Here is a 26,679-nt window from a genome sequence, read left to right as displayed (position 1 = left end):
TTTTAAAAATTGGATTGTGATTTTTCAGTATCTGAGTATTAGAAGTTCTTTATATATTTTGGATACTAATCCTGTATCAGGTATGTCATTTCTAAATATCTTCTCCAATTCCATAGGTTGCCTTTTAATTTTATTGATTGTTCCCTTCACTGTGCAAAATTTTTTATTTTGATAAAGTCCTGATAGTTTATTTTTGCCTTTATTTCCCTTGCCTCAGGAGACATGTGTAGTAAGAAGCTGCTATGGTTGTGTCAGAGAGGTTACTACCTGTATTCTCTTTCAGGACTTAAATGGTTTCCTGTCTTATATTTAGGTCCTTAATCCATTTTTAATTTATTTTCACGTATGGTGTAAGAAAATGATCCAGTTTCATTCTTTTGCATGCAGCATTATTTTTAATAGCCAGGATACAGAAGCAACCCAAGTGTCCATCGATAGATGAGTGAGTAAGAAGATGTGGTATACACACACACACACACACACACACACACACACACAGAAATATTACTCATCTATAAAAAAGAATAAAATCTTGCCATTTGGAACAACATGGATAGGCCTCAAAGGTATAATGCTAGGTGAAATAAGTCACTCAAAAAAAAAAAAAAGACAAATACCATAGGATTTGACGCTCATATGTGGAATTTAAGATCAAAACAAATGAACAAGTAAAAAATGAAACAAAAAACCCCCAGACTCTTAAATACGGAGAACAAACTGCTGGTTGCAAGAGTGGAGGTGGGTTGGGGGGTGAATGAAATAAAGGGGGTTAAGAGTACACTTATACTGGGGAATCTGGGTGGTTCAGTCAGTTAAGCCCCTGACTTCAGCTCAGGTCATGATCTTAGAGTGGGAACTGAGCCCCCGGTTGAGCCCTGTGCTCAGCAGGGAGTCTGCTTCTCTGTCTGCCCCTCCCCCTGCACCTGTTCTCTCTCTCTCAAATAAATAAAATCTTTAAAAAAAGAAAAGAGTACACTTATCTTGATGAGCACTGAGTAATGTATAGAATTGTTGAAAATTATATGGTATACCTGAAACTAATATAACACTGTTATTGTACTTAAATAAAAAAATAGATTTCTCTACTAAAACTTTCATTTAATTTCATTCAAACAAACTCCTCCTCTTGGCTTCTCTGATTCGGTTTTAAAAAAATACAATTTTTCTACTGAGGATTGATTCATCAAATTTATCTTTGATTCCACTTATATCATATACAATAATTTCTCATAGGAATTCTGCCTTTAAGATACCATGGTCTTCCCATGTTCCTTGGTTGTATCCAAGATTACAGTCTCCCTACCTTTTATCTAGGCTACTAGAATGATTCCACACTGATTTTTCCACTCCTTTTTTCACCAATCCAAGGTGTACTTAATTCCCAGATTATTTTTGTCTCTGCCTTCAAGAGCTCATAGTCTACTGATAGAGCAGGCCATGTATGCCAAAAATTATGACAAAATATTAAAAATAGGCTATATAACATTTCCCTGTTTTGAGCCTTTTAGGCACTTTGTGTTTATACATTTCATCGCTTCTAACCTCATTCTGATTTGCAAAGTTTTGTGTTTTGTTTTTTTTTTTTTTAAGATTTTATTTTTATTTGAGAGAGACACAGAGAACACAGGAGTGGGATGGGAGGCAGAGAGAGGAACAGACTCCCCGCTGAGGAGGGAGCCCAATGCAAGACTTGATCCTGGGAGTCTGAGATCATGACCTGAGCCAAAGGCAGCCACTTAGCTACTAAGCTACCCAGGTGCCCTGACTTGCAAAATTCTAACTTTTCTTAGAGTTGCCTTTGGGACCACCCCTGGAATGGAAAGCAAGTATACTGGGATAAAGGTCTATCTAGAAAAGCTAGGAGTTTCCTAAATACATAAACCAGAACAATTCTGTTTTTGTTAGGTATTAGGGTTCTGCATAAGATTTTTAAAATTTTAAACAATTTATTTAAACAAAACTAAAGAAACAGTTAACCCATTTAACCCATTTCTTCTACCACCCTCCTCCCTCCAACCTCTGGCAACAACTAATCTGTTCTTTTTATCTATGAGCTTGGTTTTCTTTTCTTTTTCTTTTATTATTTTTTTAGATTACACATATAAGAGAGATCATATGGTATTTGTCTTTCTCTGACTTCACTTAGCATAATGTTCTTGAGGTCCATCCACATTGTGGCAAATAGCAAGATTTCATTCTTTTTTATGGCTGAGTAACATTCCATATGATGTGTGGGTGTGTGTGTGTAGACCACATTGTCTTTATCCATTCATTCACTGATGGACACATAGGTTGTTTCCATAACCTGGAATAATATGTGAATAATATGGAATAATTTGTGAATAATGCTTCAGTGAACATGGGGGTGCATATACCTTTTGAGTTAGTGTTTTCATTTTTCTTTGGATAAATATCCAGAAGTAGAATTGCTGGATTATATGGTAGTTCCATTTTTAATTTTTTGAGGAACACTTATAATCTTTTCCATAGGCTTCACTGATTTACATCTCCACCCATCAGTTTACATCTCCACCAAGAGTTTCCTTTTCTTCTCATTGTCACCAACACTTATTATAATTTCTTGTCTTCTTGATTCTAGCCATTCTAACAGGTGTGAAGTGAGATCTCATTGTGATTTTGATTTGCATTTCCCTGATGATTTGTGATATTGAGCACCTTTCCATATGCCTGTTGTTCAGTTGGCCATGTGTATGTTTGCTTTGGAAAAAAGTCCATTCAGATCTGCCCATTTTTTAATCAGATTGTTTTTTTGCTTTGAGTCACATGAGTTCTTTATATATTTTGGCTATTAGTCCCTTATCAGATATAAGATTTGCAAATATTTTCACTCACTCAGTAGATTGTCTTTTCATTTTGCTGATGGTTTCCTTTGCTGTGCAGAAACTTTTTAGACTCATGGAGTCCTGCTTACTGATTAGTGTTTATTCCATGCTTTAAATATTTTTATTTTAAAATATTTTATGCAAATGGTAAAAAAAGGAACCCACCACAGTCTTTTGTAAAATCAACAGGCTGGCCCACCCACATCAATTTTTAAAAAGAAATAAAAGGCAGCTGAAGCTTCCATGTACCTTCCCTGACTCCATCAACAGCTTCTGCACTGGAAAGGCACAGCATGAATTTCATGTGTCATTCCACTACATGACTTCATACTCTTACTTCATATAATTTGAAGCCATAGGAAATATATTATTGTGTAAAAAATACTGTTTGCTATATGCCAACAATGCTTACATGCCAGCCACTACTCTAAGTACTTTATGTGCATTATTAACTGCCCACTGCCCCCCAACGCCAGCAAAAGATTTTTATTTTAAAAAAGGCTGGTTCCATTGCTAAAAACATCTACCTTATAGAAATTTGGGTCTGGATATCTATGTGATTAATCAATCCACTCTTTCCACTGGACTGTTAAACTACTACAAGGCATGGATTGTGTTTTATAGATCTTTGAACCTCCTGCAGTGCCTAAAAATCCCTGGCATAAAGTATGTATTCAAAGAAAGTGTGTTGGGAGAAGTTTCTGCCTATATACATCACCGTGGAGCCACAGGTACATCCCTGGACTTGGGTGCACTGACTAATACTCTCAGTCCCACCAGAATTTTCACATTTGGAAACACCCAAACACATGGTTCTAAAAAGTTCAATTCCAGATGGCTTATCTAGCACATAAACACACTGTGTACTGAGTTAGTTAATGCAACACAAGTGGAGGCAGCAAGACAACAGTCTAAAGGTAAAACATCAAGGATTCTGTGGTAACCCAAAACTCAAAGAAAAAAGTTTAATGGAGAAGGAGGTGATCATAAATATCAAACATGAATAAGATTTCAAGATGAATGAGGATTATGATAAGGATCTTAGTTTAAACAAGTTATGTCCAGGGAAACTGTCAGGATGGATACTTGTTGCAAAGGTTGAAGAATAAACCACATGTTAAAAAATCTGACAATGGGAAGGGAGAAAAAAAAATAGAGAAGCGGCTATCAAGGATAATACAGGTGGAGATCCTTGTCCACTAAATAAGAAAGGAATAGTTTATGTTTGATGTCAGAAAGAATGGCAGAAGAGAAATCATGGAAGGAATATTTATCAGTGAAAGAGGCATTATGATTTCAAAAGGAATGGGAATCAAGGTTTTACAATGTTTACCCATAAACCAAATTTGATTCTGGAAGCACAAAATATGTTGAAGAAGTAACAGTTTTTAAAAATATGGTTTTTCATATTATTTTGTAACAGATTAATAGTTCCTACCTTCACCACTCTCCATGCCTTCTACAAAAATCCCCCCACACTGGGGAAGAATCCAGTACCGGCGTCTGTAACGATCCTGGCCAAACATCATCGAACGCAAAGAGTGAGAAGCGTCAAAGAGCTTCCTTCTGTACTGACTCTGTTGCTGTTAAAAAATGATGCATATAATTAAAATATGGATGTCAAGTGGTTTAAAAATTAATATATAAGTGACTTTACACTTATTATGCCTTTAATAAGCAGCTAAATTCCACTTCTGGGAACAGACAGCAAAAGAGTTAATATTACATGCCTGACTTCAATTTCAGTAACACTTACAAAGCTGGAAATTATTTTGAAAGTAAGAGGAATATTTTTGTTACCATGGATTAAAACATGCTTTATTTTATCAGTTATCTTATAGTAAAGCTTGTCTTATGCTTGTGATCAAGTATTTTGCTGGCCAGAACTGGCTCAATCCTATTGGTTATATAGTGTATGACAAATAATTCTCACATGTGTAATTGACCATATCTGTATTTGCTTATTTTTATACTCATACTGTAAACCTATGTAACACACAACTAAGTTTTGGGATAAATTTGAGATGAATCTAACATTGATATAATATATAGGTATCTCATAATATTTATTTCATTATACTTCCAAAAATTCATCTTTACAAAAGTTCATTTAAAACTTCAATAATGTTATTGAAATTCAATTTTTAATTGATTATTTTAAATGAGAAGTACACAAATATATAGTTTATAAATCCAATGCAAATAAAATATACAAATATAGTAATGTAAAATGAAACATAAGATGCTGAAACTATTACCATGAAATTTGATTAAACTTGATATTTGATTAAACTTTAAAAGTAATTACCTACAAGAAATAAAACCATGCATTTACTTATATTTTGTATTTAAATGAAGAGCTGCAGAATAAGGCCCTGATTAAGTTTAGGCTTTTAACACTGGTTTGCATTAAACTTTTAAAGTTTAATTGTGAAACTGCTTCTAGAGCTCCTCATTTTAATTACTTATAAGAAAGCTTGTTTTTATTTAGCAGCCAGAAGAACTAATCCCAAATAAGGTGGATCTTTAAAACACTGAAAAAAAGATGTTAACTGTAATCTGAAAAGTGCTTACTTTACTCAGTTTTTCAATCTGTTTTTCTAGCTCTTCAACACTTGCTGCTTGGTCACCTTCATCCTACACATAACAAAATACAGTATCATTTACCTGTTTTTAAGATTTAACTCTTTAATCAATCAGCAAATATTTAATGAAAGTCTCCTATACACAAAGTACCAGGATAGGCACTATGGAAATAGTACACAAAGTACTAGGATAGGCGCTATGGAAATAAGTAAGACTCAGTTGTTGCTCTTTATAAATAATATGGTAGGGAGAGAAAATATTAACACTAAAACACAAAAACCATCAAATAGTAGGAAGCTATAAGGATCTCAAGATAAGTAGAGATCAAGAGTTATGGAGTTCAGGGGAAGGTGAGATTCATTCTAGTGGGAATCTATACTAAGAAATGCTACATGGAAGTAGTTGTGTTTTTATTGTCGCTATTGTTGTTTCTGTTTTAAGAAGTTGTGTTTTACTCAGCTGTTGAAGAATGGTTAGGAATTGATCAATGAGAGAAAAGAAGGCAGGGCATTCCAGGAAGAGTTTGACATATCATGACCTGAAAGGTACATTAAGAGATAATGCGGGAGATGAGGGATGGATGAGTTGAGGGCTAAATTGTCGAGATCTGTGAATGCTTGGCAATGGACGATGATATCCTTTGAGGGAGGTTAAACATCAGAACTATGCTTTACAAAGATTAATCTAGTAACAGTTGTAAGATGGCCTGGAGCAGGGAAAGGACTAGAACTGGCAAATCTTGTTAGTAGATTCCTGCAGTGATTCAAGAGGGAAGGATAATGTGGGTGTCACTGGTGTTAAAGAAATAGAAATGAGAAAAGCAAATGGATGTAAGAGATAATACATAATTAGAACTGCTAAGTCCTGAGAAGTCCAGGATATGAGGCAGGGAAGGGTGAGGGAGAGGAAGGAAAGAGCAAATTATGATGTTAAAGCTTTAAATCTGGGAACTGCTAAAATACCAGTACCTTAATTCAAAAGAGTCATTTTTAGAGCAAAGAAGGTTAAGTTACATTTTGAACACCTAGCTTTTAGAAGAAAAAAATAATCTCTACTATATACAGTATTAATTTCATAAATGGAAAGTACAGATGTGGCTATATGAATTTTTTCATTCTAGAAAATAAATATAGGAAAACTACCCCCAAATTTTATGTTTGAGAAGGAAATCATGAGGTAATAGAAGGTATATGTGCTTCTTTGAATGTCAGCTACACTACTTTCATATAGGCAAATTACTTAACTCTTCTAAGACCGTTTTGTTATCCGTAAATTGGTCATAATATTATCTGTAACATGGGATTTTTGTGAGAACTAAGTAAGAACAGATCTGAAAGCAACTAGCATAGGTCCTGGTATTAAATATATATATATACATATATACACACACACACACACACACACATATGTGTATATATATACATATATATGTATATATATACACATATATGTATATATATACATATATATACATATATATACACATATATACATATATACACATATATGTATATATATACATATATGTGTATATATATACATACATATATATGTAAGATTACTTTCCTTCTTTCTGAAAATTATACTTTAATAAGATGATGTAGGTACACTTAGGATAAAAAAGCCCAGAAATTTATTTTTGATGTTCACTTGTTTTTTTAAAGATTTTATTTATTTATTTGACAGACAGAGATCACAAGTAGTCAGAGAGGCAGGCAGACAGAGAGGAGGAAGCAGGTTCCCCGCTGAGCAGAGAGCCCGATGCGGGGCTCGATCCCAGGATCCTGGGATCATGACCTGAGCCGAAGGCAGAGGCTTTAACCCACTGAGCCACCCAGGCGCCCTTGATGTTCACTTTCTGTAAGTATTTTTACAAAGCCATGTTGCCATCAACCACTCATGAACAGTTATTTCTACACCAGTGTCATTATTGCCCCAATAAAAGGAAGTGCAAGGAAAATCTCAGCAGTTTTACTGTTATCTATCATTATCCACTCCTAATCCAAATTTAGTGAACCAAATTACAAAAGCATTTTGGGCATACTTTTTGTGCTAATGTAATATGATTTCTATTTGGGTTTAAAAAAATCCTAAAATCTTTAAATTTTGACTCTCAAATAGATAATTCATATCTATAGGATTCTGAACAGATCTTCTGACCAAAGGATAAATGTTTGATAATTGGCTTATGTAAAAATAAAATTCAATCAACAAATATTTGAAACAAGACATGGAAGTAGCTATGTATCAGCCAAATTAACTACCTGCCCTTTCTAAGACTCTTCCTATGATGGAAAAGAAGTAAAATGTCAACTAAAGTTCTATTTAAAGGAGCTCTGGCTAATAGTCCCTATAATTTTAAGAGTTATGAAGGAACCTGAAAGACCAGAGTGAAAGGCAACAACAAAATTAAGAACACAGAATCCCTGCCATGGTTCTCCATGGTTTATCATCCCATAGAGAGGGCCATTATATGTCCATATATGCTGGAGTTTAATTGCCCACATAACTTTACATGCCTAGTTGTGAAGTTAAGGCTCACAAAAGTTTCAACATAGATCTAAGCATTAGAGAGACTCCAAGTGTTAAAGGAATGAAAAGTGAGAAGATGGGATCATGTTTGAGACAAAGGGCTATCCATGACTTAGTCAAAGGCAGTACTTTCTAACTGAAAGAGATCATATGGGTCTCTTCAATTAATCCTTTGAGAACTATAACTACTGAGAGGCCAAATCTATTTTTGGAGGAATAAGGTGCCTATCTTACCAGTTAGATTCATTAAATAGTTAAAATTTTATTTAATAGGAAATTGAGAAGTGGCTGCCAGTTCTTCATTATGAAGAAGAGCTCTCAAATCATTTAAAGGAAATGCTAATTTGCCTTCTTAGGTCCTAAAATATTTATTATTTTTAAAAGCTTTTAAACTGTTTTCTCATATTAATAACAAGCTATATACATTTGCCAGAATTTTGATCAATGAAACCCTACAATCTAATTAACTCTATAGTTCAACACTCATAAAAAAAAATAGAGTACCACTTTAAATAATACATCTGGTCTAAGAAACATTAATAATGATTTTTAAATAATTAATAATGATTTTTAATCTCCCTTAAAGAAAAAAAAATGTATGGCTTGTTAATTCTCCATGTGAAAAAAGCAGCCAGGCAAAACAAATAATTTCTGTAAATAAACTCTAATTTAGTAGAATAACTACCCAGGAGAATACATTAAAGTCCCAATAGAGAGTTTTAAAATTTATGAGAGTTAATATTTCAAAACAATTTATAATATTAAGTGCTGAAGAGTGATCCTAATTCTATGAAAAGGTGATTAATATGGTTAGAAAGGTTTAATTCCTGCTACAGAGACAGCTCCACTTGCCAAATGAAGCAGACCAGTTATAAATGGTATCTTTTGAGTAATTACAATTCTGATATCCAAATTATATGGCCTTCACATTATTTATCGCAGCATGAAAATATATGATCAAGAGGTTTCAAAAGTACATTATGAAATAATTAATTTCTGCAAGGAATCACAATGTAGTCTCCTTTTCAGATTGATACTCAAAAGAAGTAAAGCTCATCTAGCAATTTCTATCATTTTGGTTTAAAATATAACATGGGGGGGGTGTCTGGGTGGCTCAGTCAGTTAAGCGACTGCCTTCGGCTCAGGTCATGGTCCCAGGGTCCTGGGATCGAGCCCCGCATCAGGCTCCCTGCTCGGTGGAGAGCCTGCTTCTCCCTATCCCTCTGCGTGCTGCTCTGCCTACTTGTGCTCTCTCTCTCTCTCTGTCAAATAAATAAAATCTTTTAAAAAATAAAATATAACATGGGAAAGAGTATATGAAAACATTTTGCATTTATGCTATTTTCACTTAAGAGAATTATATGACCATGACCTTGTAAGTTCCTCCACATTATCCAGATTCAGTCAAAATTTTGATTCAGTAATTCATCACTGGTTTTGATTAGGTATTATTTTCATACATTCTATCAATGAATTCATTCTTCTAAGTCTTCTTTCCTTATTTATCCAGCAGTACTTAGTTGATGTAGTAAAGGAAAAGAATTCTTTCTTGAGGGATACTTAGGTGGTTTAGTTGGTTGGTCGTCTGCCTTTGGCTCAGGTCATGATCCTGTGGTCCTGGGGTCAAGTCTCTTATCAGGTTCCTTGCTCAGCAGGGACCTGCTTCTCCCTCTGCCTGCCACTCCCCCTGCTTGTGCCCGAGCACTCTCTCTCTATGACAAGTGAATAAATACAATCTTTAAAAAACATTAAAAAAAAAAAGGAGAGAATTATCTCTCAACTTCCTTAGCTAAATACTCCCGGAATTGAGGACAGAGGAATGATTAACAGTATATTGTCTTTTGAGTATCATTCTTCAGGCTTATCAGTATCTTTAGCATTCTTTTCTGGTAAAAAGTGAACTTCAACCTTTATTTCCCTTTTATACATGTCTATTTCTGTGGCTTATGGTAGCTTCCATTAAACACACACACACACACACACACACACACACCTCTATGACCTTGTCTTCTTCCCTGTAGCCTACTCTTCAAAGCTAGCCCCTCTACCTTGATTGAATACCCTCCAAAATCTTTAGGGACCTTATACCATTAATTATTCTCTTCATCTCTTTAATCGTCAACCCCCCCTCTCTTATTTTTTTGACTCCCTTCAACCAAAAATCACCTCATGTCTTTCACAGCTGAAAAATCCTTGGTCTTCGTCTACTTCTAGAAACTAACTGCCCTTTCTTCTGAGGCACCATGCTTAAAGCAGTCATTTTCACTTTCTCACTTCTTATTTTTCTCACTCATAGCCTGCCTTCCACTCCTGCCCCTCTAATGAAACTGTGCTGGCACTGGTTACCAATGAGTCCACATTGCCAAATTCAGCGAACACTTCCAGTCCTCATCACACGAGATTCCCGCTGCCTTGATACTATCATTGTCTCCTTTTTGAAATGTTTGTGTTTTCTTGATTTTTATTACTACACAAGTAGAAAAGAGTTAACATTGTGGGCCTGACTGCTATCCTTTGAAAGCCTTGCTCTTAAGATTGGCCCTTGGTGTCTGGGAACTTGGATTTTAAAGGATTTCCTTCACTATGTAAGACTGGCTCACAAAATTGTGCTATCAATGTGGTTCATTCATACTTTTCTTCTGGGAGTCTGGAATTTTGGCCCATGCTATGCAAGGGGTGCCCATGTGACCGTTCCCCTAGTAAAAACTCTGGGCACCAAGTCTCTAATGGGCTCTCCTAGTACACACCATTTCACCTATGTCACAACTTACTGCTGGAAGAAATAAGCTCATCCTGTGTCACTCCCTAGGAAAAGACTCTTTCTTCTGGATTTTGGCCCATAAGCCTTTTCAGGTTGTGCTCTGTTTCTTTTTGCTGTAAGAATTCATAGACATAGCATAACTAGATTCTGAGTTCTCTGAGTTCTCCTACTAAGTCACTGACTCTAGAGGTGATCTTGGGGATCCCTGACCCACTACAGAAATCTCCTACCGTTCTATTTCTTCTTCAGCAAAAAGCCTTGTGAGCTCTTAAATATCGGTGTTCCCTGGGGTTCCAACTTCAATCCACTACTTTATACATTAAATCAATCCCCCATGTATGTGTTAATAACCTCTATATCTATATTTTCAAGACTGACCTTTCCTTCAGGCTTCAGATTCTTAAATCCAACTGACTGCTGAACTTCTGCATAGGTACTTCAAACTCAACAGGTCTAAAATAAGGCTGCCGTCATTTCCTACCATCCACTATCTGTTTTCTCCCCCATCCTCCCCTACCATCTATTTAATCTGCTCCTCCTGATTTCTCTGTCTCAGTAATGGCAACAATAGCATGCAGTCTCCCAAATCAGATAGTTGGGATTCAATCCTACCCATCCATCAACCTACACAGCACATCTTCAAATGCTACTCATTCTTCCCACTATTTATTGAATCCTTTCCTCCTTCATCCCAACTACCATTAGCCTAGTTTCAGATGCCTCACAACTCATCTAAACCATTGCACTATCTCCTTACTGATCTTCCCACCTCTGATCTTGCCCTACCCAAATCTGTTTCTATCTTCTGCAGAATTGCTATAGTGAGTCACTTAAAACTGAAGTCTGACCATGTGATTACCTTACTTATAATCCTCCAGTAGCTTCCTATCACCAAGAGAGTCTAAAATCCTAATACACAGCTGTGTTGGATATGAGGCTTTCCGGTAACACTGGAGCACCTACTAATTCCCTTAAAGCACATTGCGGTTTCAGGCTTCTATGTCCTCGCTCATGCTGTTCTCTCTGCCTGGAACACTTTTCTGTGGATTCTTCCCCAGGTCAACATGCAGCCCAACTAGTAGCTCAGCTAATGAGTCCAGAAAGACTTTGTGAGAATTTATTCTTCAAAAAGGTCAAATGCCCTTCCTTTGTACTTGACTAGCACGTTATAAATACTGCTATCAAATCAGTGAACACTTAACACATTACATTTTCGTATTTCAAATATTCCTCAGTGAGAGTGTAAATTGAGAGGGGATTTCCACAATGTCTTACTCATCTTTGTTCAAAAGTGCCCAAAGCTAGGCACATAATAAATTGGTATTTAGAAAATCTACCAATCTCACTAAATCTGACAACACTTTTAGGACATGAAGGACCATGCAAATGTAAGACATTATGTTACCAGAATAAAGAGAATACCTGAAGTTAAGACTCTGCATAATTCTCTGGAGAATGCTCAAGTTATTATATAAGAAGAAAAACTTTATTTCTCTTATTCAGTATAAGTGCCTTCTATGTGTAGGCATTATATTCAATATCTACTTAACTATCACAAAAAAACCTTAAGAGGTGAATAACACTGAGTTTTCAGATGAAGAATCTGAAGGAAATAATTGTCCAAATGAAGTTCAAACACAAATTCATTTGACTCCAAATTCTCTATTGTTTTCCAATATGTTATGCAGTCTTAGTTAAGTTTAAAATCAACCTAAATTTGATTACCTCATCTTCACAGATATCAGTCTTCTTTCCTTTTTTGTCTTCTTTATCTTCTTCATCCTCATCATCTTCATCAGCTTGGTCATCACTATCATCATCGTCATCATCATCAAAATCACTGTCTCCTCCCTTCCTTCTTCGTTTGCGTCCTGGTGTGGGTGTGCCCAATGGATGCTGTTCTTCTCCAAGATCAATGCCACCTGAAGTGTCTCTTTTGCCTGTTTTCTTAGCATGAATGATTCTGAGCCTTTAAATATGAAAAGAATGATAATACGGTAAAGTCTTCTCTCTGTACTTTTTTGAAAGTGTAACATTTTTAAAAAAGATTTATTTATTTGAGAGAAAGAGAGAGAAAGCACAAGCAGTGGGAGGGGCAGAGGGAGAAGCAGGCTCCACCCCAGGATCCTGAAGGCAGCCGCCTAACTGACAGAGCCCCTCAGGCATCCCTTGTTTTGTTTTGTTTTGTTTTGTTTTTTTTAGAGAGAGAGAGATGGAGAGAGTGTGCACATAGGGTGGGGGGAAACATAGGGAGAGGGAGAAAGAATCTCAAGCAGGCTCCATATCTAGTGCATAGCCCAACCCAGGGCTTGATCTCATGACCCTGAGATCATGACCTGATCTGAAATCAAGAATCCGATGTTTAACTGATTGAGCCACCCAGGTGCACAACATGAGTTTTAACCAAAAATACCTTATGGTATTTTTGTCAATAAGGAATAAATCAATGATAATAAAAATTAGAATTAAGAAGTTTAACAAACGTGTTTCCAGAAATTATAGAATGTATTAACTTTCAAGAATTATTTAGGATACCTCTTTGGAATTAGAACACATTTAAAAAAGTAAAACTTAGAAGTCTGGAAAGATTAACTCTAGCAATGGCCAAGTGATAATTTCTGATCTTATACTATCAGACTGAATAAATTTCAATTCAAATTACCATAAAGAAATTATCCTCTTAACATAGAAGTTGAATAATTTCAGCATTGTATTTTCTGGCAGGAAGCTAATTAAGTTTTAATGCTGAATACATTTGGATATGTTAGACCCTCTGTAAAAGCAAACTTTAATTAGAAAGCAATTAAAAAAGGTGGTAATTCCAAACAGATTCTGTTTATGACAAAAGTAACCTGATAGCAACAACAATCTTAGAAAATGTGATTACTCGACTTCTTCAAAATAAAGAAGATAAATGGTCTGTTTTCTAAGTTTGAAGAATATGAGCTCAATGAAATCTCAGTATAACTTTTGTCCACTGCAAATTCTGACCCTGAGTTTCATTAATTTCATATCTCATCCTTATTAAGCTTTACTTTTCTAATTCTAAGACAAAATAAGGTTGCAATTTGTATGCTTTATAGGGGAACTTGTACAAAGGAAAAACAGTAAACTGATTTTAATAAAACAAGACTTACTTGCGAAGTTTCCCTTCTACTACCCATTTATCTCTCCTCAAGTTTGACATATAATCAATGTTCTTATCAATTTCACTGTCAATGCAAAAATTGGAAGACATAAGTTAATCCATTATGCAATACATTAGTTTGGTAATAAGCAAATTGATGCAGTTTTAGTAAGTACAAATGATGACTGTTTATGAATAGCAAAAACAATTGAAAATTATATTAATATATTATCATATCTTAGAGATATATAGAAAACTTAAAATGTCCAGTAATGGTAGAAATGCATAGCTCTAAAATATTTGAATCAAACCTTTTCCTACAAAGGTAAAGGGTTAAAAGTAACATATTTAAATCTGTAATATAACAAATAACAAGAACAAGATGGACATGGATTTGTTCATCAAATCTTGAAATACTAGAGTGGAGAACTTACTTTGACTCTTAAATGAGATTAATTTTTTTTAAAAAGTACAAATCAATAAAGTAATAAACTAAAAATATTAATATTACATTAGCACATAATATAATAAAAAGTAGAATTATCCAATTCTAGGAATGGCTACTAAGGAAGATCAGCTAGTTATCTATCATTGAAAGACGTCAAAAAAAGAAAAATTCTGGATTCTTTCAGTTTTGGTACTCTATTGTATAAATAAAACAAGTCACAAAGACTGTATACAGTATGATCCAAATTTTTGTTTCAACAGCCTGCAAAGAAATACATTAAAATATTATTAGCAGTAGTCACCTCTGAATGGTGAAATCAAGTACAATTTTTTTTTTAAGGTTTTTAAAAATTTATTTATTTGACAGAGATCACAAGTAGGCAGAGAGGCAGGCAGAGATAGAGAGGGAAGCAGGCTCCCTGCTGAGCAGAGAGCCCGATGTGGGGCTTGATCCCAGGACCCTGAGATCATGACCTGAGCCGAAGGCAGAGGCTTTAACCCACTGAGCCACCCAGGCGCCCCATCAAGTACAACTTTAATTTTTTTTTGTGATAGTCTGTTACTTCAAAATGTTCTATAAAGAGTCTGTGTTATTTTGTGATTAGACAAATTCAAAGCAGAAAACAATCACCAAAAAGGTCTGGGTATATGCTTACCTCACCACACTCTTACTGCATGCCAGTTCATTGATCAGGAAAGCCAAGACTGAAGCTTTCTGTGCTGGAGTATGAGCCTGAAAAGCTTTGGTTTTCAGGCTTTCAGTAAGTTCAGTTTGTCCACAATGGGCTTCCATAAAAATCTGCAAAATCTCAGAAACATTGTCTCGATTCACGCCAACATTCAGCAAGTGTTCTCCAAGAGCTGTTTTGGCCTATAAAAATTTGACATTTTTATCAGTATTGATCAAAACCATTCACGACATAAAAATAATACGATTTTAAAATATGGATATTAAATAATCTAGATATCACTGGCAAAGACTTTATTCATATTTTTGATGGAGTAGAGGTTAAAAATAGACAACAGATGATAGTCAAGTTTTTAAGTACTTGTAATCCTTCTATTCCTTCTTCAAGCCCCTGGTTAAAAGTTAGGCAGGGAGAATAGTATGTAATTCATGGGTAGAAATAGTCTATCACACCTTCCTTGATTATAGAGACTATCCTAAGCTTTTCCAGGCTTTATCTAGACATTCTATCAGTAGTGGTGGGGCTAGGTTCAAGAGCACTACTACTGTGCTCTGGCTCTCTATGTCATGGTTGCTACTGCCTGCTATAGTGAATGAATAGAGAGATGGAAGAGAAATTAACAGATGCATCTGGAAGCTTCTTACTTTACAATATTATCTACAGCAAAGCTGACCAAAATGTGTAGCTTAGTTGAAATTAAGATAAAGTCGAACTTATTGGGTATCTATATTGAGAGTCTTAATGTGCTGGTCTGTAGATGCTTTGATTAGCCTCGGTTATTCACAGTGATTCAGAGAGAACACAGTATAATTTTAGAAGGCACAGGTAAGTTCTAACTGCTTCATGAATTATGTTAATAATCATCATAATAATCATAATATCACATGGGTAATAATAATCTAATATCATATGGGTATTTCTTTAAATTTGGTTTTTGCTCACAGCTGAGGAAAATAGTAATTTGGGAATGATCTATATTCCTTAGGCTTTATGAAACAGGTTTTTCTAGGTTTGTACCAATTTAAGTACAAACTGAAGCTGATCTACATTTGACTTGGTCAGACATGTAGAAAAAAATTGGATCAGTCTATACAGTCTTCTGCTAATATGCTAAAAGCCAGCTAACAATGCATTGATAGTACAAATTTAAAAAAAAAATTTATAGATATATTTTTTACCTTGTATCCTGTAATTAGACCTGGATCACATACAGCAGCTGAGAGGAGCCTCACAAGCAAGTCTTGTACTTCACCCATGCTGTCCCCTATATTTAGCAATCCCTCTTGAAGAACACTCAGGTTTGGAACATCAATATTCACATCAAAGCCCAAAACTTTACCAAAGTTTCGTAAGAACTGCACCACCATGAGACAGTCTGAAAATGTACTTCCAGAAAGAACAAGTCCTGGAATACGAGGCAACTCTGGCAAAGGCTGCACATAAAACAAAATAATAAATAATTTTAGAGCCATGATTTTTTATCTTCTGAAGTACAAGAAGTTGCTGTCTTTCTTTGTTGTGCATCACAGCAGTGATTTTCCCTCTGGATTATAAATTCCCTGGGGGCATTTCTACAACCCCATGGTATTAAGTACAGACAGCTCTCGAATGCAAGTAACCAACAATAAATTTTGGTTGAACCTAACATGAACTTAGATTTCTGCAAAAGAGAATGCTAATTTTAATTAATTTACATATTGATAAAAATTGGCTTATATGGCTGGAGCAATAATTACATAACATAAGAAACATTTCAAAAATACCATGCCACGGACATACTTAGCAGAGTACTGATTTCTTCTAATGATGGAGACCGATTTATATCACAAACTACTTGGGGAGCTCAGAAACTAACAGTGTGCATCTGTGGGCTGTTTGGTTGGGCACAATGGCATTTTGGCTAATGAATGTGGACAAATTACTAGGTCAACATGATCAGAACCCATGACCCTATCAAGAAGCCAGTTATATTGCAACTAACAGCCTTTAGGTTTCCTGTATGTAGCAAAACATTAATACTAAATACTAAATACTAAATAAATACTAAACATAATACATTAATTAATATTGAGTTTCAATATTAAAATTAGAAAGCTGTCTCTTTTGCTCCTTCTCAAATATGTTTACATATTAACATTTTAATGGCTGAAATATAGTACTAGTTGTCATAAACATTTAAAATATTAAGTAAATAGGTAATCTCAATTAAAAATATTTTTTCTACATGAATGGGATTTAATAATTGTATCTTAAACTTTGTGGAAAGAAATGTGACTTGTAAATATTTCTATTTCTCTGAATTGTCTTGTTCAAAAATGTTCTCCTACCCTTCACTTACTGAAATAACTAATCAAATACTTTCCCTACAATATTGTATGAAAACACAGAACTATGGATAATAGCTGATACCATACAAATCTTTTATGTTCCGTTTGAAAACCATTTAATTCAGAGACTTTTCCTGAACCCTATCATATGCAGACATTTCCATATGACTCTAAAAACAAAGCTAACAAAAATAAGGCTTAAAATGAACATACATTTAATATAGTGCATATGGATTTAAATAAAAATAAAAGATGCAAGGAAATAAAGCTCATTCAGGATTAAAAAGTATTTACTTGGGGGGAGGGGGGACAGGAGAGGGTAGTGGGGATATGGACATTGGGGAGGGTATGTGCTATGATGAGTGCTGTGAAATGTGTAAACCTGGCGATTCACAGACCTATACACCTGGGGATAAAAATACATTATATGTTTATTAAAATAAATAAATTTAAAAAATTTTTTTAAAAAAAGTATTTACTCACTATGAGGCTTTAACAAGTGTGTTAACTAACATATATGCCCTTTCTAGGCTTAGGACATTTTAAACATCCAACTGACTAAAAGTAGCATTATACTTTCATTTGTATTTAAAAGCATTTATGCTAAGTAACTAAGTAGAATATTAATATAATTAAATCCTCACTGGAGTATTAAAAGTTTGCCTTAAGTACTTTAGAAAAGAGCTTACACAGATTAAGAGACACTCATTATTTGTATTTCAGATGAATATGACTTATAAGTAAATATAGATGCTATTTATCAAGTATAATAATATATTGTTGAGATAGTATCATAAAGGTAATATGCAGCATCAATATAACTTTCTGGAAATACCATTTTCTTAGAGTCAAACATAAAAGATTTCTACTTGTAAGTATGTGAAATCATGCCAGATACCAGTATTATTTGGCTCTTTCTGAATTTCTACTTTTATATAATTTAGCCATATTACCTATCTGTGAAGCATGATGGAAGGGAAAACACATATGAAGTACTTTGGTTGGATATACTTCTTGGCTTTCAAGATGATAAACAGTATGGACTCTGGAATTTAACAAACTGGAGACTTAATCCACGTTGCAACTTATTAGCAGTGTAATACTGGGCAAGTTCCTCAACCTTTTGTGTCTCAGTTTTCCCATCTGTAAATGGGCATAAATACCAGTTCCCCAGGACTATGGTGAGGGTTAAATGAAAGAATTCATCGAAAGCACTTAGCATAGTGCCCGGCATGTAGTAAACATACTCAAGAAAAGTTAGCTACAATCACTAAAGCACTGAAGGAAGTTGTAGATTATAAACCTTCACTTATTTAAATACCTACAGGCGTGAGGTGAGGAGTTAGAGCTTTCTGTACCTAAATGCCTGGGAGGAGCCAAATGACATATAGAAATTCTATCTACTTCTCTAATTCATCTTTGCAGATTTCCTCAGTATTTCTACTTCAATTTAAAAAGGTTTACAGTGCTCCACTTATGTATTAAATAGTGCCATTATTGGCATAGGAGCTCTAAAGAGGTTTATTGGTGGCCGTCCAGGAAAGGCAGACAGACCTTGACTTGGAAACCCACCGCTCTGGTTAAAAATGAAAGGCTTTTGTAACGGCAACTCTGGCAAAAGAATCAGGTGAGACACAGGAAAAATTAAAGTTATTAATGAAATGTTTCACATGTAAATTACCTTTTGGTCTGCTAAGCACATATCTTCATTAGGCTTCTTTAGTTCCTTTGCCATTTCTAATTCTAATCTTCTTTGCTCTAGTTTACGTTCTTTATTTAATCTTTTCTCATCACGTTTTTCTTGCTTCAACCGTTCTTTTTCCTTAAAAAGAAAACCAAGTCCAACAGTCTCTTTAATCATTGTATGTGTTTGAAAAACCTCCAGTTAAAATTTTCAAAAGTCATCAAAAGGTTATTATTTCCATGAACAGAATTCTCTTAGGAGATTTAGGAATAGACTTAGAAACATAGAAACATACATAGAAACAATGACTTATTTCCACCCTTTGAATTTTAAAATAATCTTATGACTGTGTGTGTGTGTGTTTGTATTATCAACATTAGATTCAACTCAGATTATTCCATTGTTCAAAATTTATTCAATCCTTCCCCAGGTTACAAGATGAGAATAAACTACTTATTAACAAAAGCAGATATATAAAATGCACATGGGTAATTAAATATTTATAAAATACAGTTAGCTAGTATTAACACAAATTTTTATGTAACTCCATCCAGGAAGCAAGGGAAGATTTACAGCATGAAAGTGGAAACAACATGCTTGAATTTGCAAAAGTAGTTCTTTCAATTAACTAGTCTTAAGATAGCACCTGTGATGAAACCAAAATACTATTTACCATTAAAAACAACATTTTAGAGAATATAAAATGGATTCTGAAGGCAATTCCAAAAGCATTCAAAAAATATTTTCTGTAATGGCAGCAAGATGGAAATAGTTGTCCTGTCTCCCTGTTGAAGGGGACGACATTCTGTTGGAAGAAGTCAAGATTTTCTACGATAATATTAGTGTCAGTACTTTATTGCCAGACCTCAAATACAATTCTTACTCAGATGAGAACTAACAGTGGAATCATCAGCCGTTCTAGCCTACTACCTCACACATTTGACACATTAATGATGGGTTTACTTTTAAAAAAAAATTTTTAAAGATTTTATTTATTGATTGATTTGTCAGAGAGAGAGAGAGAGAGAGAGAGAGCGTGCGCACAAACAGGCAGAGTGGCAGGCAGAGGCAGAGAGAGAAGCAGGCTCCCTGCCCAGCAAGGAGCCCGATGGGGGACTCAATCCCAGGACCCTGGGATCATGACCTGAGCCAAAGGCAGCGGCTTAACTGACTGAGCCACCCAGGCGTCCCAAATGATAGGTTTACTTTTATAAAGCTGGTCATGTCTCTTCATTAACTAAAAATCTTTCAATTTTCTTTATTTTTATCAAAATAAAGTCCAACTCCTTACTTCTGAATTCAAAACTCTCTTTTTTTAATCTTATCTCCCAGTTTTGTATTCTATGTAGATTTAGTCAAGCTATTTGCTACTCCTGATGAACACCTTGTTTCCTCACCTCCTTATATTGGTGCACTCCAAGCAGGAAGGTCAGTACTCCACCTTAATCTTATTTAAACACTACCACTTCCGGGACCCCTGGGTGGCTCAGTTGGTTAAGCAGCTGCCTTCAGCTCAGGTCATGATCCCAGAGTCCTGGGATTGAGTCCCACATTGGGCTCCTTGCTCAGCGGGGAGCCTGCTTCTCCCTCTGCCTCTGCCTGCCTCTCTGTCTGCCTGTGCTCACTCTCTCTGACAAATAAATAAATAAAATCTTTAAAAAAAATTATTTAAACACTACCACTTCCTCCCTAGTACCAATTTCTCTTAATTCTTACAGCTCTAACCTATAATTTTAACATTGCACTCATTGCTTTGTTTTACACACACACACACACACACACACACACACACATATTAGCATTTTTGCCCATATTCTAGCTATCCTTGTTTCAATTACTATGGCTAAGACAGCATCCTAACTGCTGTGGGAGGGCATGCCACAGGGGAGACACAGAGGAGAGGATATTCCAGGCAGAGCAGAGAAAGCACAGTGTATTTGAGAAATTGCTACTAGCGTCAAGAGTGGAATGGAGGTTGCAGGTTGAATAGTTGCTGAATATTATGATACAGAGCCAGAGGTCAGGTCATGAGAGCCTTTTTACATGATATGCTCACATCACTGCTCATTTTTATACAACCTCTAAATTTCTGGGTTACTGATTCATACAGACATTGGGAAGGAAAATGATTCAGAAGCTCTATTGTGAGACTACTGACATCAAGATGTAAAAGTGCTACAATTAATCTTATTGATTATAAACTAAAAGCAGTTTCTGAGGGTCTAATGACATAAAATATACACAATTAACATGCAACATTCCTACAATGCAGTATAGATTTTCAAACAAAATTATCATTGGTAGAACATTTTTTTCCCCAGAATTGGATTTTCAATTTATAAACACATGAATGTTGCTCTAAGAATTTTTCCAAGGAAGAGAAAATATTTTGGTCACTCACCAGAATAATGAATCACAATCACCAACAGAATAAAACAAATGTCTCTTACAGATTTCGAAGTAGCTGGTGTAAATTTTTTTACCATATAGGACTAACTCAGAATTCTTAATGATGTTCATTATAATAATTACAAAAAAAATTGAAACTATTATTCACTAAAAACTGTTGAAAATGGTTACCATTTATTTTCAAAAAGAGAGAAAAGATAATGTGACACTAATGCTCTCTTCACTGTGCCAACTTTGATGGCAATCTGGGGGTACATAATACTTCAACGATATGCAGACAGTGAGTTAGAGTGCATTTAATGTCATGAGGTAAATATGGCTTATATTCTTGGATATCATTTTTAGCTAGTGATAGGCAATATTTTTTCCAGTTAAAAGCAGGGTTATAATATGGCATGGAGAGTAAAATGACATCAATTTTTAGGATTAAATGGAGATTTCCAAGAAATCTTAGAAATTTTTAGGACCTTTATTACTTAAAGACAAGCATCCATTCTTGTCTTGAAATATTAGGTATACTTCGAAGGAAACATGAGGTCTCTAAACGTAGTAAATTTGGTGAATTTACTCACCAATTTATTTAATGAACTGTACAAGACAAGGTAACTCTCAAAGAACGAGAGCTTCTGGGTCCCCTCAACAATCAACTAATATTAAAATGGCACATAAAGACAGTCACAATCTAGCCCCACACAAGATTTTGTCTCATATGTCATGATTATCACGGTATTTCCCATGATCCAGTCACATTTTGTGATACACCTGTGTTGAGAAGACAGTGTAACCAGTTTGAGGCATTGCTTAGATGATGATGAAGATGATGAAAAAGGACAAGGAGGGGGCCGGGGAGGAAGACGGGGAGTACAGACAACAAAGAGGTGAAGGAGAAAAGCAACAAAGCCAAGATAGGGTCATACACATGGCAAAAACTGATTAACCCCCTCTTTGCCCCTTCTTCCTCTCTGCCCACAGGTCATATTGAGTTACAACACTGTACCTTTGTATATGCCATTTCCTCTGCCTGAAATGCAGAACCTCTCTTCCTTAACACAGAAATAAAGCCTGCTTTTATTCTTCTCATAAGTGTTTCAAGCATTTTAATATTTCTCTCTTTTTCTAAGCTTCCATATAACTTGTTATATTATTTATTGTACTGTGGGACAATTATATGTCTAAAGTTGATCTCTTCCACTTTACTGTAATCTTTTAGAGGTCAGAGGAACAAATTTATTCACCTCTTTCTTTATGGACCAAGTTCAATCCCCAGCAGTACAATTTGCCAGACACTTCAAGGAAGTTTTTAATGATCTTATTTTTCTCCCTATCAAGCTTGTATCAGTTCAACTTTCCTCTCCCACTGGTCTCAATGCTGTTCTTATCTCCAACTACAACAGTTGTCATATATCTTTAACAGAAATATTTGGTGTGCCTTAGCATATAAAAATTATTTAAGCATTTATTCATTTGCTTAATGAATAATTCCACAAATGCCATATAAATAACAATAGGTTAACATTTGTACCAGTCATTAAACACATTCAATAGCTGATTTTTTTCTCAACTTTTTATATTTCATTCTGTGGACAGACATAATTGATTTTCAATTATACACAAATCTTGCAGCCAAAAGCAGAGTTTAATACATTTATTAATAATATTCAAGTTATATTTGGGAATTTAAAAATATCTAAAATACATTTCCCACATCTACTCCAACATTGTTAATTTCTTAATCATCTTAATTTCATACACTATGATTTGATGTGCTTACAAATACACTGTCCCCATATTAAAATTAAATAGACTTATTATCTGATAATTTTTTCCAGAAATTCAAGTTTAAAGTGGCAGTGCTATTTTAGGCCAAATTTGAAGATGTTTAAACTTGTGTAGTATTCTCTCTTCTAGACTTGGTATACTGTTTGAAAGAGCAATACTTACCAATTTTCACATAAGCACCTCCCCCCCCCTTTTTAAAAAGATTTTATTTATTTATTTACTTGACAGACAGAGATCACAAGCAGGCAGAGAGTCAGGCAGAGAGAGAGGAAGGGAAGCAGGTTTTCCGCTGAGCAGAGCCCGATGCAGGGCTCCATCCTAGGACCCTGGGATCATGACCCAAGCCGAAGGCAGAGTCTTTAACCCACTGAGCCACCCAGGTGCCCCAACACCCCCCCTTTTTAAAAAAAGATTTTATTTATCATTTGAAAGGGAGAGAGACAGAGTACAAGCATGGGGAGAGGCAGAGGGAGAAGGAGAAGCAGACTCCCGACTGCGCTGGGAGCCTGAGGTGGGGCTCGATCCCAGGACCTGGAAATCATGACCTGAGCCCAAGGCAGATGCTTAACCATCCAAGCCATCCAAGCACCCCATACCTAAGCCTTTTCTTGACAAGTTACAATGCTTCATCCTACACTTAATTTCTGTAATATTATGGCTTCTTAAAGATTTAATTAATTAATTTAGAATGAGAGTGTATGTGTGCACGTACATGAGCTGGAGGAGGGGCAGAAGGAGAGGAAGAGAGCAGACTCCGAGCTCAGTGTGGAGCCAAAACAGGGTTCAATCCCATGATCCCGAGATCATGACCTAAGCTGAAACCAAGAGTGGAAACCCAACTGACTGAGCCACTCAGGCACCCCTATAATACTATGTTTTGTTGCCATGTCAAATACCAGGATTTCATAATGGAACTTTCTGGGTCTGTAAGGTCAATTCACAATAAACCTTTGATGTAACAGAGAGGACTTATGAAACCTATCAAATATGAAAGGAATGTTAAAACATATTTTACACTAACAATGGTTAAATTTCAGGGCAATAACTTACATTGCCTACAAATAACCACAAAATATAGCTCCTGACTATTTTTTAGATTGACTGTCAATAATGACAATCAATTAGTATGCCTCCTCTTAATTTTTTTTGGCCTTCATCCCCCTCATACCTTCCAGTTTTCTAGATGTAGAAATTCTTGAAGTAAGTGAATTCTCAGAAATAAGTCATTTATAATAAAATCATTTTAATCATCTTAATTACAGTAATGGAATTTTCCATATCAAAATATTACTAATATTTTAGTTAAGAAGTCATTTAAATTTTATTTCAAAGTTGAAACACCTTTTTATAACAAATGGATTAAATTTAGATTATCCTAAACAGCCCAAAATACATAGGGCGACAATTTCAAAACCAGTTTTTACTCATACAAAAAGACTACCTTAGGGGCTCTCAAGGCATAAATGACCATATTTCCAGAAATCTATAGCATAATAATAAATGTATGAAATAAATTTACTCTATTTTAGAGCCATAGAAGTTTAAAAACCAAACAATGAATGTGGTAGAATGACCTGTTATTGTAAACTTTTACAACTTATCAGACTGCAAAACAAGACATTTTTTAAGAGACAATGTTGCAAAGATGCCTTATTTTTTTGCTTTTTATGATTCTACTAGGTCTCGTAGGTGTTTGTTTTGGGAATAATTGGGGGAATACATTTCTTTTGACAGCAACTCGTACTTAAATTTCAAAGACATAAATATAATTTAAGAGACACAGGTTTACCTCAGGGTGCAGGAAGACTGCAAATATAAATAAGATTAATAATACAAGCCATTTATAGAAGACAGACATAAAGATTAACAGTTACTGTTTTATGGTAACACTGAATATGTATAGAACAATCAAGGTAATTTTTTTTAAAGGGACTATTTTTTCATTTAAAATATTATGAAAATTAAGTTTAAACAAATTTTAAAATTATGAATCACATGATAGAGACCTTTATGTTTTATATTTTAATAGAAATTTTATTTTATAGGTATAATATTTAAAAAGAATAAAACCTCCCAGTTATTATATTTTCTCAAAATCCACCAAGGTATTACAGAAGTCTGTGCTTACTTTAGATTATGTATCTAATACTCTGTAGAATAGCTACTATAAATGTGTCCTAAATTTAAATTAAAATTGTTAATAATTCCTGAGTCAGACTGAATCAGAGATTTTAATATACCTAAATTAAATTGATAATAATCCTTTAAAATTTGACTTTGTTTATAGGACATTTAACATCTTATCATATAGCTAATATAAAATCATTTTATATTTGTTTTTAGACTATTTAACTTTAAAATTAAAGTACATTATAAGTACATTGTATAAATACAATATACAAGCATGCCACAGAAGTATATTTACCATGTCTTCAACTGAACAATGGGTTTGCTTAAACAAAACCACCTATGTGTGCAACTCTACTTATTTTCATTTTTCACTAACTAGTAACTAATATAAATATAGGATTATAAAATAGTCTCATGACTTGAATCATGGATGGGGAGGGTTACATATTTTTTCTGCTTTCAAATTGTTTATTAGATGGCTTCTGAAACCTGAGCTACTCTCTTCTATTTTATGGTTTTGTCTCCTAAAGTGCTGACACAATCTTCTGCGATAGCTGCATATCTAACAGCCTTTTATAGTTTATTGATCCTTGGAGGGAGACATATAAAAGACTCTTGACGATCACTATGGTTGATTATTCAGTTAATATGAGTAAAGTGGTTATAAATTTGTGACTGGTATGGTTTAAAGTTTTTCTAAATGAAAGAGGAGATTTTGAGCTACTTTGTCACACTGCTTTAACCAACTTGTTTCTAGTGCTTAGTAATAATGAAAGCAGATGTGTCTCATTTTGTACTTGAATTATACTAGGAAATAAGCCTTTTTTATTCACGAGATTAACTATTCTTTCTTATATTTTCTTATGAAAATATTTATGAACTATGATGATATAGTAGTGATCATTTAAAATTACTAAGAGAGTAATAACAAGTAAGGTAATTTATGTAAGTCTGAATATTCTTGCTAATTATAGGGTTTTTAAAAAAGGTTTTTATTTATTTATCGGTGGGGGAGACACCATGAGCAAGGGGGGAAGGGCAGAAGAAGAGGAAGAAGACGACTCCCTGCTGAGTAGGGAATCTGATGCACACCCCCATTCCCTCAATCCCAGGACCCTGGGATCATGACCTGAACTGAACAGATGCTTAACCAACTTAACCAACTTAACCCAGGTGCCCCACTAATTTTAAATTTATATAATGGAAAAACTATAGAAATTGGGATTATTTTAGTAAAAATTTATTGAGTTAATCTAAATCAAAAAGTAAGATCAGTGTAGTGTACAGAGTAACATAAAAGTGATGTTTGTGTTACCATCTTACTTTGATGGTTATGGGGAGGTTCTTGGAATAATTTCAGATGTT

At 34.7% G+C, this 26,679-nt stretch overlaps 1 protein-coding gene across 1 annotated transcript in view; it reads right to left on the bottom strand.

Moving 5' to 3' along the window:
• Positions 1-26,679, bottom strand: part of BAZ2B (bromodomain adjacent to zinc finger domain 2B) — a 426,011-nt gene that overhangs the window by 36,844 nt on the left and 362,488 nt on the right. The window contains exons 24-30 of the mRNA XM_080798618.1: positions 18,994-19,134; positions 16,164-16,418; positions 14,953-15,167; positions 13,860-13,934; positions 12,448-12,691; positions 5,418-5,480; positions 4,282-4,426 (exon numbers count right to left, since the gene is read on the bottom strand). Coding sequence (XP_080654744.1) covers positions 4,282-4,426; positions 5,418-5,480; positions 12,448-12,691; positions 13,860-13,934; positions 14,953-15,167; positions 16,164-16,418; positions 18,994-19,134 — 1,138 coding nt within the window. The remainder of the gene's footprint in view (positions 1-4,281; positions 4,427-5,417; positions 5,481-12,447; positions 12,692-13,859; positions 13,935-14,952; positions 15,168-16,163; positions 16,419-18,993; positions 19,135-26,679) is intronic.

Source organism: Martes martes, assembly GCF_963455335.1.
Source record: "Martes martes genome assembly, chromosome: 3".
NCBI lineage: Eukaryota > Metazoa > Chordata > Mammalia > Carnivora > Mustelidae > Martes > Martes martes.
The sequence above is the reverse complement of the archived record's forward strand: the minus strand, read 5'-3'. Positions and strand labels throughout refer to the sequence as shown.